We start from the raw sequence: 13,022 nt of genomic DNA on the forward strand, positions 1-13,022 counted from the left end.
ATCACCTGCTCAAACACATTATACCAGTATTGACCAGATTGATAAAGTTAGGCAGAGCCTAGATCGTTAAAAGTACCAACGTAAACGTCACAAAAAAGATGGCTTTCTGCAACAGTGGGACCACCAGCAAACAAATCCTTGACAAAACCACAATTTAAACCAGAGGAAGAGAACCGTAATTCATATTGGATACCAGACAGACATATGGAACAAAGACAAAAGAGACCACAGGCTGATCACAAAGAGAGACAGCCATCAGAGGAAGCTGGAACAGAGCCGTCTTCCCGTAGCCTGGGAGGGCCTGGATGGGGATGACCTGAGAACCAGAGAGATACATCTCAACCGCAACGTCAAACTGGCCTTTCCTGAACTCGAACTTACTACCATAGAGCTTGACGCCGGCCATGGCCAGGTCCTTGATGGAACTATTCTTTCTCACATGAATTCTTAGCAATATCAGACTCACCATCCTCGGCAGGAGAGCCGTAACCAAGACTCAGCCAGTGGTGCCAGGCAGCATTGACCAAGGAGGCGTACCCAGCAGCAGGTACACTCTTTTCATGTTCAATACCGTAGGTGGCCAGCCCAGCGGTAACAGGAGGACCAGCCAGCGTCTTTTTGGGAGCAGAGACTCCCACGACTATTTTTAATACCAGTGCCAATGCTGAAGCTACCGCTATTACAGTCATTTTGAGATCAGTGCTGGAGGAAAACATTTGTCAATCTAGAGTTGCTTTGTTTGGAGATAATTACTAAGTATTCTAAGACGAGAGGCTAAATCGATGTCCAAGCGATTCCTCGGTGAGCTGAGCCTTTTTCAAGGACAGCTTATCCAATGGTTTATCCAACGACCTGGCCTCTCTCGTTTTAGAATATTCTGTGATAATTTCCAAACAACGAGACTCAGGGTTGACAGATGTATTCATATAAAACATCAGGGACTCGATGAGACTCACCAGCAGGGACCATTTAGATATTGTATACACTTAAATAATTTTTAAAAGAACTTTAAACGAGAATTGAAGCTAAGCTTCTGTCCTTTCTTCTGAGTAAATAACGAACGATTGTATTATTAGTATTATTATTATTATAAAACGAGTAAAAATTATTGTAAACGATAGAGAGAAAAAAGAACAACAAGAAAAAAAAAATTGGTATAAAATGTAAAAGTGCAATGCAAAGAGGAAGTGGCCAATGATCAAACTAGATCACGAACTTCATTAGTTTCCTTTGGACCACCAGCATTCTTTTCAGCTTCCACATAAGTTTGGTAGTCCAACCATTGTAGGATTTGCCAAACACTCCAGGCCAACCCACTGCCCATCATTGGACCGATCCAGTAGATGTAATGGTAACGAGGGAAACTGTTCTTAGCTAATGATGCACCGAAGGATCTTGCTGGGTTGACACCAGTACCGGTGTAAGCAGTCAAAGCCACGAATAAAGAGATCCCGATGGGTAATGCGGCCATGAAACTGGAGGCACGCTTTTCCACAGCTGTCATCAACACAGTTAAACATAGGACTGCGGTACCGAACATTTCCAAGAAGACACCTCTTGCTGGAGAACAACCCATTCCCAAAGCGTTATTAAACAAGACAGGACCTGGGGTCATTGCACTTGCGGCACCACCGGCAGCCATCCCAGCGGTCATTTGAGCCAACCACATGACAATAAATCTTGTTGGAGTGATGGCTCTGGACAAAGCTAGAGACAAAGAGACGGCTGGGTTCAAAGCACCACCAGAAACATCAGCAAAACACCAAACGGAGAACATAACAGACATACCGAACCCCAAGGCGATCAAGATGACTTGGCCTGGATGGGACACCGTAGTGAATTCAGTATTTAGCTTCAATGAGACATCATGGTTGGCGACATTACAGATGACGTAAGCACACCAAAGAAACATAAATGTCCCGCAGAACTCACCCATGGCAGCGATAGCATGTGTTCTGATGCTGTCCTTACCGATGTTGAAACGAGAGTGTTCCAATGTGTCTGGACCAGTTCTTGGAGTTTGCGATTCCTTGGAGGTGTTCTGACCGTTTTGAGAGCCGGTTTCGCCAGTCTGGTTTTGAACAGGAGAGATGGATTAAGGGAAGAGAAGCTGGCAGTAGGATCTACGATATCCGGTGCATATATATACGCAGAACAGACTCTGCCTCATTTGAGTATTGTTCCATGCAATCGTTCATGGTTCCCTCGCCAAGACAATACCCGCAGCTCACGGGAATGCCCATGACATCGATTTTTTTCAGACAAAATTTTTCAGTTTTCGCAGGGAGTCGATGAAGCGAACAGGGAAAGGAAGGAAAGGAAGGAACATCCATCCATCGACCATTGGAGTCAGTGCTGTAAGGCTCTCATCCATCCCTTGTCCCTTCAGAATTCGAGGGGAGAGTGCTCAGTCTTGCTATTTTTAACATCTGCTGTCAACGGAGTCGCTGTTCCTTCTCCCTTCCATTATGAGGAAACAGGGGCCTCTCATTGGTCGGTGTGCCAGGTGCATCGTAACCGGACCTTGTTCAGGTTGACATCGTTATGAGAGCCATCTAATATCATCCATCATCAGAACTGCAATACTGCTTACCTACAATATCCATCCACACAGAATGCATGGGTTACCGCTCGGATGGATACCACTATAACCGTTGTACGTAAACTCGGTCTTGAATGAGCAGCCAACGTGGACCCTTAGTCTCTTCGTCTCGTATATATCTTACTTAGTAGTACTTTAGTCATTCTTACCATCTACTTAATCGGACTATAGGAAAGTTCCCTTCTCGCCCTAAGGGTTTGTTAGGGCTTGTTTGGGTTTATCCGGGTAACACAGCAAATCGCCCCTAACATACCATAACATGAATTCAATTGTTCAATTAGTTATTCAGACTGATAATCGAACTGTTCAACTAGATAATACAACCTCAAAAGAACCTAACACCAATCGCAAACCCGTCCATGTCTCAATCTCTACGTCCATATCTAACTGCAGTGCGTTTTTCCCTCGAGGCTGCACTCACACTATCCAATTTCTCATCTCAGGAAGTGGAAAGACATAACCGTCCGGAAGTGGAAGTCCCCAACACAAATGCAGAATTATTACTACAACCAATGCATATCTCTCGTAACGAGCACGAACAAGTCCTCATTGAACCAAGTGTCAATTCCATTCGTGTGTCTTTGAAAGTGAAACAAGCTGATGAAATTGAACAAATCTTGGTTCACATGTTTACCAGATTCTTAGAACAACGTGCTGAATCATTTTACATCTTGAGAAGAGTCCCCATTGAAGGTTATAGTATCTCTTTCTTAATTACAAATAAACACACAGAATCAATGAAGACTGATAAATTAATCGATTTCATTATCGAATTCATGGAAGACGTCGATAAGGAAATTAGTGAAATTAAACTGTTCTTAAACGCAAGAGCTAGATTTACCGCTGAAGCTTATTTGGGCGAATTTGTATATTAAATAACTATATATAAATAGATATAAGAAATTTCATATAATTTACGGCAAGTTGGCTAAAAAATCATTCACATCAAGTTCTGTTCCAGCAGCTCCAGTTGGATCCATCGCTGTTCCTAACCACATGGCTTGCCCTGAAATTTCTTCCCAAAGTTTGTTATCACTACTACTTATACGATCCAAATTATCCAATAATTCTTGTAAACCTTCATTATCCACATAATTCGTGGGATCCAATTGATTCCCATTATTCTCTATCACTTCGTTACCCTTCGCCGTCAAGGGTTCTGTCTGATACGTTGGAATGTTTAAAAAATTGGAAAATGATGTGGTGGAAATGGAATTCTTTCTCAACGGCGTACCACTATCATCTTTAATTTCATAATTATCATTATCCCCCGGAGCAGGTGTTGGATTAATAAAATATTTCATGGTATTCTTGACCGCCTCGGGCAATAGTTCCTCCCTAAATGTTTGCTGATCATCATCCACTGTATGCTTAGAGATTAAATCTTTCATTATCCCGTGGAAATCAAGATTTAACATCATGGTGAGCAATTGCGTCTTTCTTAATCCGGCAGGATTATTCCCCAGTTTTTCCATCTTGGTGAATATCTCCAATGTATAATCCAGATATTCTGATGTTTGTTCGTGAATACCAAATGTAGCGTTAAACAAAAGTAACGTGCACGAGGAAGTGAACAAATATTCTCTATCCATATATCCAAACAATGCCAGTTTATTCTCACCTAACAAGTACCATAACGATCTGACCGTATTAACCGAAGCCTGTAAGGAACAATTTAATAATGTGGAAATCGATTTGGAATAATTTTGTAAATTTAAATACGTATTATAATCATCATCATCTTTAAACCGTTTCAATTGCAAAGAGAGGAAATGGAACAATAGCGGTCGAATGGCTAAATTTATCCCCTGGAAATACTCTGTAAATAAATTGGCACATAACCGAGAAATCTTGAGATCGGGAACATTGAAATCGACTTGACAGCATTCAGATAAATCATTTCTCCATTGCAATAATTGGGCTATGATCCTTTGTAAGATAGGTAATATATTTGATTCAGGTTGCCGTTGATACAATTGATTTAGGATATGTGCATTGATTTGAACAATCTTGACACAATTGGAAAGAAATTCAGCTTGAGGGAAGATAAAATATTCACAACCCTTCGGTGGGGAACTCATTTCAAAATCATCTGGTAATTCTGTAGAAATGGTATTATCAGTAAAACTTAAGGGCAAACCAGCTTTACTACTAAGCATTCTTTCAAACATGTAAACTGTCCACCATAATCTTCTATGATGTTCTAATTCAAATCGAGTTAATGTATCTCGTTGAGCATCTACATGCATTCCGAGAATTAGACATGCTCTTAATGCTTGTCCAAAATAAAAGTACGACGCCACTGTACAATCTGCCACTTGGAGATAAAATGCATACAAAAGTAACACTTCAATACCACCTTCTTTCGTCACACATTCTAGATGTTCGCTGGAAAATAGACAATTGAAAATCTTAGAGGCTTCTTTAAACAGTCCCGATCCTGGTAATTTTGAACCATCTAGAAAACGATCATTCGTCTTCTCATTATTTTTGCTACCATTTAAATTGTTTACCGTTCCTAAATACATTTCACCAAGAGCCAAGATTAAAAGAAGTTCACAACAAAGGATAGCCTCCGTAATGTTGTCATCGTACGATCTTCTATCAGTTTCATAAAAAGTTTTCAAATTATGTTTAATTATCCCCTCATTAAAGAAATAGAAGCATTCATCATTATAAGAAAGAAATGTATCAATCAACAAAAGTGAGTAAGAATATGAAGGTAATTTGCATTTAATCGTATGATCATGATTTGACACCGCCGCATCATTTAATACCAGAATAATGTCATGTGTTCCATCTTTTAATTTTTCAATTTTCTCTATAGGCTCAGAAATGGAGGATAAAAATGATAAATTTTGGTTATTGGAGAAATCTTTCATAATTGTATGCGTTATATGCGCTCTACCATCATTAACTGGTAAAGGTTTGAATTTCTTTTCAGATAAATATTTTGAAACCATTGATTGAATCTCAAGACCAAATAAAGTCATTGACGAGGATCCAACAAAATAAAGTTGACCATTTGGTGTCTCGACGAGTCTCCCACTTCTTTGAGCAAATGTAGATTCAATAGTCTCATCTTCTTCATTATCAACATTTTCTTCATTCTTCTTCATATTCGATGAAGTACTACCGTTCTCATTGGTATTTAATTTCTTCGTAATAGCTGTCCCTGTTTTTTGTCTATCTTCCACCGTATTATTATTAAATTCGGTCATCTGACTGGATTCTTGTAGTAATCCAGTCAGTGGAAGTCTTCTAGAAGCACCTTCATTAGTATTTTCATCTTTTAAAGTTGCATTATCATCCTTTCCTTGCAATGGTGAACCAGTCTTAGATCTCGATACAAGTGATTGTAAACGAACATTTTCACGTTTCATGTTGGCCAGAGAATCTTGTAATTGTTGTAAATATTTCAAGGACACGACTATCTTTTTAGACGGTTCAATGTATTCACATTTTAAGTCATGCTTGATGCATCTGGCACATGGATTACCACCAGAGCATTTAATGTGTCTCTTCCTGCAGAGAATACATGCCAAACTCTTTGGACGCCTCTTCGAGCTGGGTTCTGTATTATTTTTATCATTGTTGCTTAAATTCTGTGACACCTTATCCATAGCCACAAGCCAATTATATTGGAAGCAGCGTCATTGGACAAACACATTCACCCATTCTCTTATTATCATCAGTTTATCATCTCATCAATGTCCCTTTTTTGTTTATAAACAAAAAAAATCCACAAACCCTATTCTAAACCCTATTTAAAATACAACAAACCCTAAATCTTATAAAACGTGCCCTAACGACTGGGTAATATTATTTATTTTTTAATTTCGTTTCATTGGCTCCCTTACTTAGTTCGATAGTTCCTCATCTATTGACAATCAAATGCTCTTAAACATCCATTGTCGATTCAATTGTGAAAAGGTTCCCAGCAACTCTCTAGCAACTTAACTCAATAGAATATAGCTACCCAATACAGAATGTCCTTAGCAAGATCAGCCTCGAACAAGTTAGACTGGGCAAAAGTTATCTCGTCGTTAAAATTAACAGGTCAAACCGCCACACAATTATCTAATTTCAAGAAGAGAAATGACGAAGCTAGAAGGAAATTGTTGGAGTTGCAGCAGCAACCAGTAAATGTAGATTTTGAACATTATCGCTCCATTTTGAAGAATCAAGAAATTGTATGGAAAATTGAAACTTATTTCAAATCGTACAAGCCTGTCACTATCAACATCTCAAAGCAATTGGAAACCATTGAAAAGTTTGAAAATTACGCTATGGATAATGCAAGAGAGACTGAGAAGTTGGTTTCCTCTGAATTGAAGTCTTTGGATGAAACTCTACAAAATATAGAAAACGCAAGACCATTTGATCAATTGACAGTGGATGATTTAGTCAAGGCCAAACCGGAAATCGATGAGAAGGTGGAAGAAATGGTTAAGAAGGGTAAATGGGATGTTCCTGGCTACAAAGAGAAGTTTGGTGACATGTCCATTATGTGATTTGAGCGAGTGTCAAATCATTTAGTTTACTTGTTATATATTATACATTCATTACATTCTTTAATAAAAAAAAAGCTTCACGATTAACATCAATGGTCTGTTCGTTTCTTGTATTACCACTCTTGGTTCAAGTAACGATTGGAACTTATTTTTGTTCCTAATGATGAAAATAATCCGAGATTTTGTTTAAATATGAGGAATGCTGGTAAGAGGAAGAGTAATCTACTCAGGCTTCAATGAATAAAGAGCTTGCTGAGAGGTTTTTAGAGAGTATCTCCCATGAACGAGATCAGGATGTGGAAATCACAACTCAACTATTGAACACTTTGCCCCTTCCGAAATTAGTAGCAACCGGTTATGCCATTACCAATTTGAATTTGGAAAATGTTAGAACTGGGCTAGCTGGTAAACTATACTTAGAATTGGGTCCAGATCAAGCAATTGACTCTGAGATTAGTCGAGGTGATATTAAAGTTGGTGATATTGTGGTAGTAAAACCATCCATATCTCATCATAAGAAACATGCTAATCCCAAGAAGCATGGCAAACATAATAAAGATAATGGAACTGATAATAATGAAGAGGTCACCGAGGATGTTCAATGCTCTGGTGTTGTATTGAAATTATCAGAACAACAAATTACAATTACATTGGAAGAATCTCAAGAACAAGAAGCCACCAAGTTGTATGCATTTAATCGTCTACATCTTCTAAAGACCACCAATACAATTACTTATAAGAGAATGGAATCAACAATGAGAAAATTAGCTGAATTTGATGGCGTCCCCAATAATAAGATTGTACAATATTTGTTGAATGAAAGACCCTTTATTAAACAAACTAATTCTGATAAAATTACGTTCAATAATCCGAACTTAAATAAATCACAAACTGACGCCATTAAATTTGCACTGGCAAATGATATTAGTATTATCCATGGACCACCTGGGACTGGGAAAACCTACACTTTAATAGAATTAATTCAACAATTAGTCGCCAAGGGTCAAAGAGTTCTTGTGTGTGGGCCTTCTAACATATCGGTGGATACAATCTTAGAAAGATTGAGTAAAGCATTACCAGGAAATCTATTGTTGAGGATTGGGCATCCTGCCAGATTATTAGAATCAAATTTAAGTCACTCATTGGATATCCTTAGTCGATCCGGTGATGCAGGCGCAATTGTGAAAGATATATATCATGATATTGATAAAACAATATCCGATATCAAAAAGATAAAGTCATGGAAAGATCGAAAGGAAGCATGGCGTGACGTTAAAGAATTGAGAAAAGAGTTGAGGGTGAGGGAAAAGAAAGTAGTAAATGATTTAATCCTTGAAGCTAAAGTCGTTGTTGCAACTTTACATGGTTCTAGCAGTCGGGAACTTTGCAGAATTTATGATCAAGTCCCACACTTATTTGATACTTTGATTATAGATGAAGTATCACAAAGTTTAGAACCACAATGTTGGATTCCATTAATATCCCATTATAAATCTGATATCTCCAAATTAGTTCTTGCCGGTGACAATAAGCAATTGCCACCAACAATTAAGACAGAAGATGATAAAAAAACCCAACTCATTTTGGGAACCACCTTATTTGATAGACTTGTTAAACATTATGGGGATAGCTTTAAACAATTATTAAATGTTCAATATAGAATGAACGAAGATATCATGGAATTTTCATCGCAAGAAATGTACGATGGCAAGTTATTGGCAGATGCAAGTGTGGCCACTAATGTTCTAACTGATTTACCAGGGGTCGAAAATAATGATGACACGACCGTTCCATTAATATGGTATGACACTCAAGGTGACGACTACATAGAAACTGCTGAACAGGATGAAGGAATTATTTCTTCCAAGTTTAATGAAAATGAGGCACTTTTAGTTAAACATCATGTCATAAAACTTATAGAGAGTAATGTACCACAAACGGCTATAGGGATAATCTCTCCATATAGTGCGCAGGTATCATTAATAAAAAAATTGATTAGAGAAGATTATCCATTGATTGAGATTTCCACTGTGGATGGATTCCAAGGAAGAGAAAAAGAGGTAATAATATTATCGTTAGTTCGTAGTAATGACAAGTTCGAAGTTGGTTTCTTAAAAGATGAAAGAAGGCTGAATGTGGCAATGACAAGACCGAAGAAACAATTGTGTGTTGTAGGAAATATTGAATGTCTTGAGAGAAGTCGTGTTAAATTTTTAAAAAATTGGGCAGAGTGGTCTGAGACGAATAGTGAAATTAGGTATACAGATATTAATGATCTTTAATAATACAGGTTAAAGAATTTGCATATAAGACTATAAAAATATAGTTAATTTTCATCAAATACATAAAAATCTACATTTTCATCAGCGGTGACGAACATGGAATATTTTGGATTAAATGCAATTGTCCTGGGACATGAGTTTGGTGCTGCCGGGATAGAAGCTTGAGGTTTCAAAGTTCTATTACTAATGGAATCACTATGTGACCATATTGCTACACTACCTTCATAATCAGTTCCAAGAACAAATTGACCATCTGGAGTAAAACATGCAGAGCCTGAGTCCATAAATTCTCTTAGAGGGAATGCTCTTGTCCCCGTTAGTTCAAATAATTGAGATCCATCAAAGGCATCTAATATCAAATGCTTCCCCACAGATGAAGCCAGTAATAAATATTTTCCATCATTGGAAAATTCTAGTTTATTCCATTGACTAAATTTTGGATCTACTTTCATAGTTAAAAAGGGACCGTTTTTCAACTGTCTAACATTATACAGACCAATTTCGAAATTTTCTGGATTTCCTAATGCAAACACTAGTCCACTGGGATCATATGCAATGCAATGTGGTACCACACTTGGAACAATAGCCTGTGCTTTTGAAACTCTTAAATCCCAAAGTCTAACAGATTCATCGTAGGACGCTGATAAAAAGGTGTCATTTAAAGGTGACATTTCAATATCACTTACAAGAGCATCATGTCCTATAAAATACCTTAAATATTGATTTGTCTCTAGGTTCAAATGTCTTATATCGAAACTTTTCATTGTAGATGAGTAAATACATTCATTTTGAGCATGTGTAAATTTGGCAGAATGGCAACCATACTTCTTGGACCCTATCGTATTCAGAAACCTACATCCCACTGCATCATATAAGTGCATGTTATCACTGGCAGATGCTGTGAGAAGATATTGACCATAATCATCGAAGCTTATGGATGTGATTGGGCTCAATTCCTTATCCTGTACTTTAAATGATTTAACTGCCTTAAATTTTTGTAGATTTTCCTTGGATATGGAGAGAGGCATGATGTAGACAATGACTCTTTGTGGGATATTCCAGATAGGATGAAGTGTGCCTCAAATTGTTCTGTTGAAGTGTTGTTTTATTGAAAAGTTTACATGCACACGTTTATAATTTTTCCAGGCGGCGTCTATTTTGCACAAGAATTACAAGATTGTTAAAGCCCTTCTAGCCTTAGCATTAAGATAAGACAAGCGATTAAAGAAAAATCTAAAGATATAAAATGGGACTGTCTAGTATAGTTCATTATGGGGTGGATGCCACTCTTATAGCCATGCTCCTGGCAGCCGTAAGACACAATACGGGGAAAGTATTTGCTTACGAAACATACGACTTTTCCAGTATTCTTCACGGTTATATGAATTGGGGTGAATATTGTTATAACTGGCTTCTGGGTTATGTCAAAAACTCTAAACGTTTTAGAAGAGAAATTGAAGCTGATGGGTTTTCTAATGACGTTGTCCTGGATTACAAGAGAGATGATCCTCCAAGAAGTGAGAGAAGTAGAATCTCCATACTTCCCAGAAATTGATTAACTTTCACATTTGCCTATATTCCTCACTTATATCATTAAAAATAATACAAATCTTAGTTATTATTATATAATCCTATATAATACACATTAAATGGCCCTATTTCCCTGTTGGATACGCTTAATCTTATGGTCCCATAGTCCAACTCTCACAGGATCATATTTTTCAGACAAGGCCTTATATCCAGTAATCGATTTATATTGCGTCGCCTCATTCTTGGAGTAGACAAATGACAAAAACTCGATGGCATAGGAAGACTCTACTGGTGGTAAGTTTTCTAGTGTTTTTAAATCAAACACATTGTTGGTGAAAGTTTCCGCAAACTTTATAATTTCTTCATCATAAACATCCTTTCTGAAGTACTCATACAATCCCCTCAAATATGTCCAAACACTGATATTTTGTGGGACCAATTCAATCTTTTCCTTGACATAGTTTATTTCATCGTTAATGTCGTTTCCTGATGGAGCAGTTGATTTCAAGACAAACATCCTATGAGCCCAGGCACTATTATTATATACATCTCTTTGTATTAAAGTGTCTGTGTAGCTTAGTTCATTAGAAAAATCTTGGAATAGCAGCAAACACCACTTCCTGTACGACCAAACATGATAGTTCTTAGTATCATCATCGATCATCATTTGTAATATTGGTAACTCCAATTTGAAAGATGGGGAAGGATGTATTTTTAGAATTGATTGTCTATACGACCAAATCTGATAATTCTTTGGATTATTCAAAGTGATTTCATCCAACCAACTCAATTCGTTGTTCAATAGTTCTGGTACATTAGAATGTGTTTCCATTTGCCATTTGACAATGTCATAACGGTAGTTCCAAATGGTATAAAATGCAGGTGCCATACCAATGACCTCAGAGGTCAATTGCAAGGCTCTTGCAGAATATTCCTTTTTTTGCACCAAGGCACGAGCTATACCCATGATCTGTTTATAATTATCCGTATACATAATTTCACACAATTCATCGGGCAACCCCGTCGTTATGGGTAAAGGTTCGATATCCTTATAGTCCTCTATGTTGAATGGCATGTCGGGCTTGTCCTTGTCGAGTGTGCAAGATATCCAAGGGCTCATCCATTGCTTAGCTGTTCTTATAAATGAAATATGGAAGTCTTTAATGCAAACGTTTCAGATGTGAAACACAACCCTAACGATCGTCACCAGCCCTAGGGTTATACAAGGAAACCCTAATAAGCGGGGTAACTTGCAGCATTTTAATATTGTTAGTCTTATCCTCTCTATTTGCACCGTCATTGCTATTCCAGGCATCCAGCACCTTCTTGGAGATCAATGGTGAATCAAACACCACGTACATTACCATCTCACCCTCTTCCTTGTAGTATCCGTTGTTTCTGGAAGAAGCGTACAAATCGTATATTGAATCCACCTGGAAAGCACGTTTGAAATACTCTTTCAATTCGGGAATAGTCAATTCATTCAATGTCAGATAAACTTTGAGCGTAGATGAATTATAAAATTTGTGTTTTATCTTAGATGGTTGCTTGTCTTGTGCTTCTTTTGTAGCTTTGAAGTTCATCTCAAGATGCTTCCAATCACCATACGGTAGTTGAAAATATTTTAACTTCCTCAACGTCTCACCATACCTTTGAATATCATTTAAATCATATTGGTTCTTCCTTTCATTTAGTTTCTCCTTTTCATTTAACTTTTCGATCAACTCTTTACGTTCTTTATTATCTCTTTTCAGTAAAGTCTCCGAATGTCTAATCAACCACGTATCATATCGTTTCTTCAACGCTTCATTGGTAAGTATATGAGTGGCAACAGATAACTGGTAAAATTTGTGAACAATTTCTGGCTCATTTGGGTGTTTATCGGGATGATACTTCAATGCCAACGTTCTATATCTTTTCTTGATATCAGTGGGCAAAATCTTAGAGAGTTCTTTCGCTCTTGGCTCTGTAGGAATTTCTAATACTGAATATAAGTTGACCCCATCCTTTATAATCTGATCAAATTCAGTTGACATCTAGACAATTACCTCTTGTAAGGTGTTTTTACAATACAAAAATTTGATGGAAAAAGAC

The 13,022-nt window shown here is 37.5% G+C and overlaps 10 protein-coding genes across 10 annotated transcripts; 4 read left to right on the forward strand and 6 right to left on the reverse strand.

Annotated features, from left to right (window-relative positions):
- Positions 1-154: 154 nt before the first annotated feature.
- Positions 155-469, reverse strand: NCAS0H03390 (uncharacterized protein; the record flags this gene model as incomplete). Its single annotated transcript, XM_003677948.1, has 1 exon — positions 155-469. One exon carries the CDS (start codon positions 467-469, stop codon positions 155-157), a length of 315 nt encoding a protein of 104 aa, XP_003677996.1.
- Positions 470-1,198: 729 nt separating this feature from the next.
- AQY1 (Aqy1p) lies at positions 1,199-1,936 on the reverse strand (the record flags this gene model as incomplete). The annotated part of the gene is made up of 1 exon (XM_003677949.1): positions 1,199-1,936. One exon carries the CDS (start codon positions 1,934-1,936, stop codon positions 1,199-1,201), a length of 738 nt encoding a protein of 245 aa, XP_003677997.1.
- A 1,025-nt stretch (positions 1,937-2,961) lies between these two features.
- On the forward strand, positions 2,962-3,477 carry ARC19 (Arc19p; the record flags this gene model as incomplete). Its single annotated transcript, XM_003677950.1, has 1 exon — positions 2,962-3,477. The coding sequence occupies one exon, from the start codon at positions 2,962-2,964 to the stop codon at positions 3,475-3,477; it is 516 nt and encodes a 171-aa protein (XP_003677998.1).
- Positions 3,478-3,516: 39 nt separating this feature from the next.
- Positions 3,517-6,225, reverse strand: PUT3 (Put3p; the record flags this gene model as incomplete). Its single annotated transcript, XM_003677951.1, has 1 exon — positions 3,517-6,225. The coding sequence occupies one exon, from the start codon at positions 6,223-6,225 to the stop codon at positions 3,517-3,519; it is 2,709 nt and encodes a 902-aa protein (XP_003677999.1).
- A 366-nt stretch (positions 6,226-6,591) lies between these two features.
- ATP7 (F1F0 ATP synthase subunit d) lies at positions 6,592-7,116 on the forward strand (the record flags this gene model as incomplete). Its single annotated transcript, XM_003677952.1, has 1 exon — positions 6,592-7,116. The coding sequence occupies one exon, from the start codon at positions 6,592-6,594 to the stop codon at positions 7,114-7,116; it is 525 nt and encodes a 174-aa protein (XP_003678000.1).
- Positions 7,117-7,352: 236 nt separating this feature from the next.
- On the forward strand, positions 7,353-9,398 carry HCS1 (ATP-dependent 5'-3' DNA helicase HCS1; the record flags this gene model as incomplete). The annotated part of the gene is made up of 1 exon (XM_003677953.1): positions 7,353-9,398. The coding sequence occupies one exon, from the start codon at positions 7,353-7,355 to the stop codon at positions 9,396-9,398; it is 2,046 nt and encodes a 681-aa protein (XP_003678001.1).
- A 44-nt stretch (positions 9,399-9,442) lies between these two features.
- Positions 9,443-10,426, reverse strand: SWD2 (WD-repeat containing protein SWD2; the record flags this gene model as incomplete). The annotated part of the gene is made up of 1 exon (XM_003677954.1): positions 9,443-10,426. The coding sequence occupies one exon, from the start codon at positions 10,424-10,426 to the stop codon at positions 9,443-9,445; it is 984 nt and encodes a 327-aa protein (XP_003678002.1).
- A 218-nt stretch (positions 10,427-10,644) lies between these two features.
- MCO12 (Mco12p) lies at positions 10,645-10,953 on the forward strand (the record flags this gene model as incomplete). The annotated part of the gene is made up of 1 exon (XM_003677955.1): positions 10,645-10,953. The coding sequence occupies one exon, from the start codon at positions 10,645-10,647 to the stop codon at positions 10,951-10,953; it is 309 nt and encodes a 102-aa protein (XP_003678003.1).
- Positions 10,954-11,043: 90 nt separating this feature from the next.
- On the reverse strand, positions 11,044-12,048 carry RAM2 (bifunctional protein farnesyltransferase/protein geranylgeranyltransferase; the record flags this gene model as incomplete). The annotated part of the gene is made up of 1 exon (XM_003677956.1): positions 11,044-12,048. One exon carries the CDS (start codon positions 12,046-12,048, stop codon positions 11,044-11,046), a length of 1,005 nt encoding a protein of 334 aa, XP_003678004.1.
- Positions 12,049-12,121: 73 nt separating this feature from the next.
- CWC23 (U2-type spliceosomal complex subunit CWC23) lies at positions 12,122-12,964 on the reverse strand (the record flags this gene model as incomplete). Its single annotated transcript, XM_003677957.1, has 1 exon — positions 12,122-12,964. One exon carries the CDS (start codon positions 12,962-12,964, stop codon positions 12,122-12,124), a length of 843 nt encoding a protein of 280 aa, XP_003678005.1.
- Positions 12,965-13,022: the final 58 nt, after the last annotated feature.

Source organism: Naumovozyma castellii, chromosome 8, assembly GCF_000237345.1.
Source record: "Naumovozyma castellii chromosome 8, complete genome".
NCBI lineage: Eukaryota > Fungi > Ascomycota > Saccharomycetes > Saccharomycetales > Saccharomycetaceae > Naumovozyma > Naumovozyma castellii.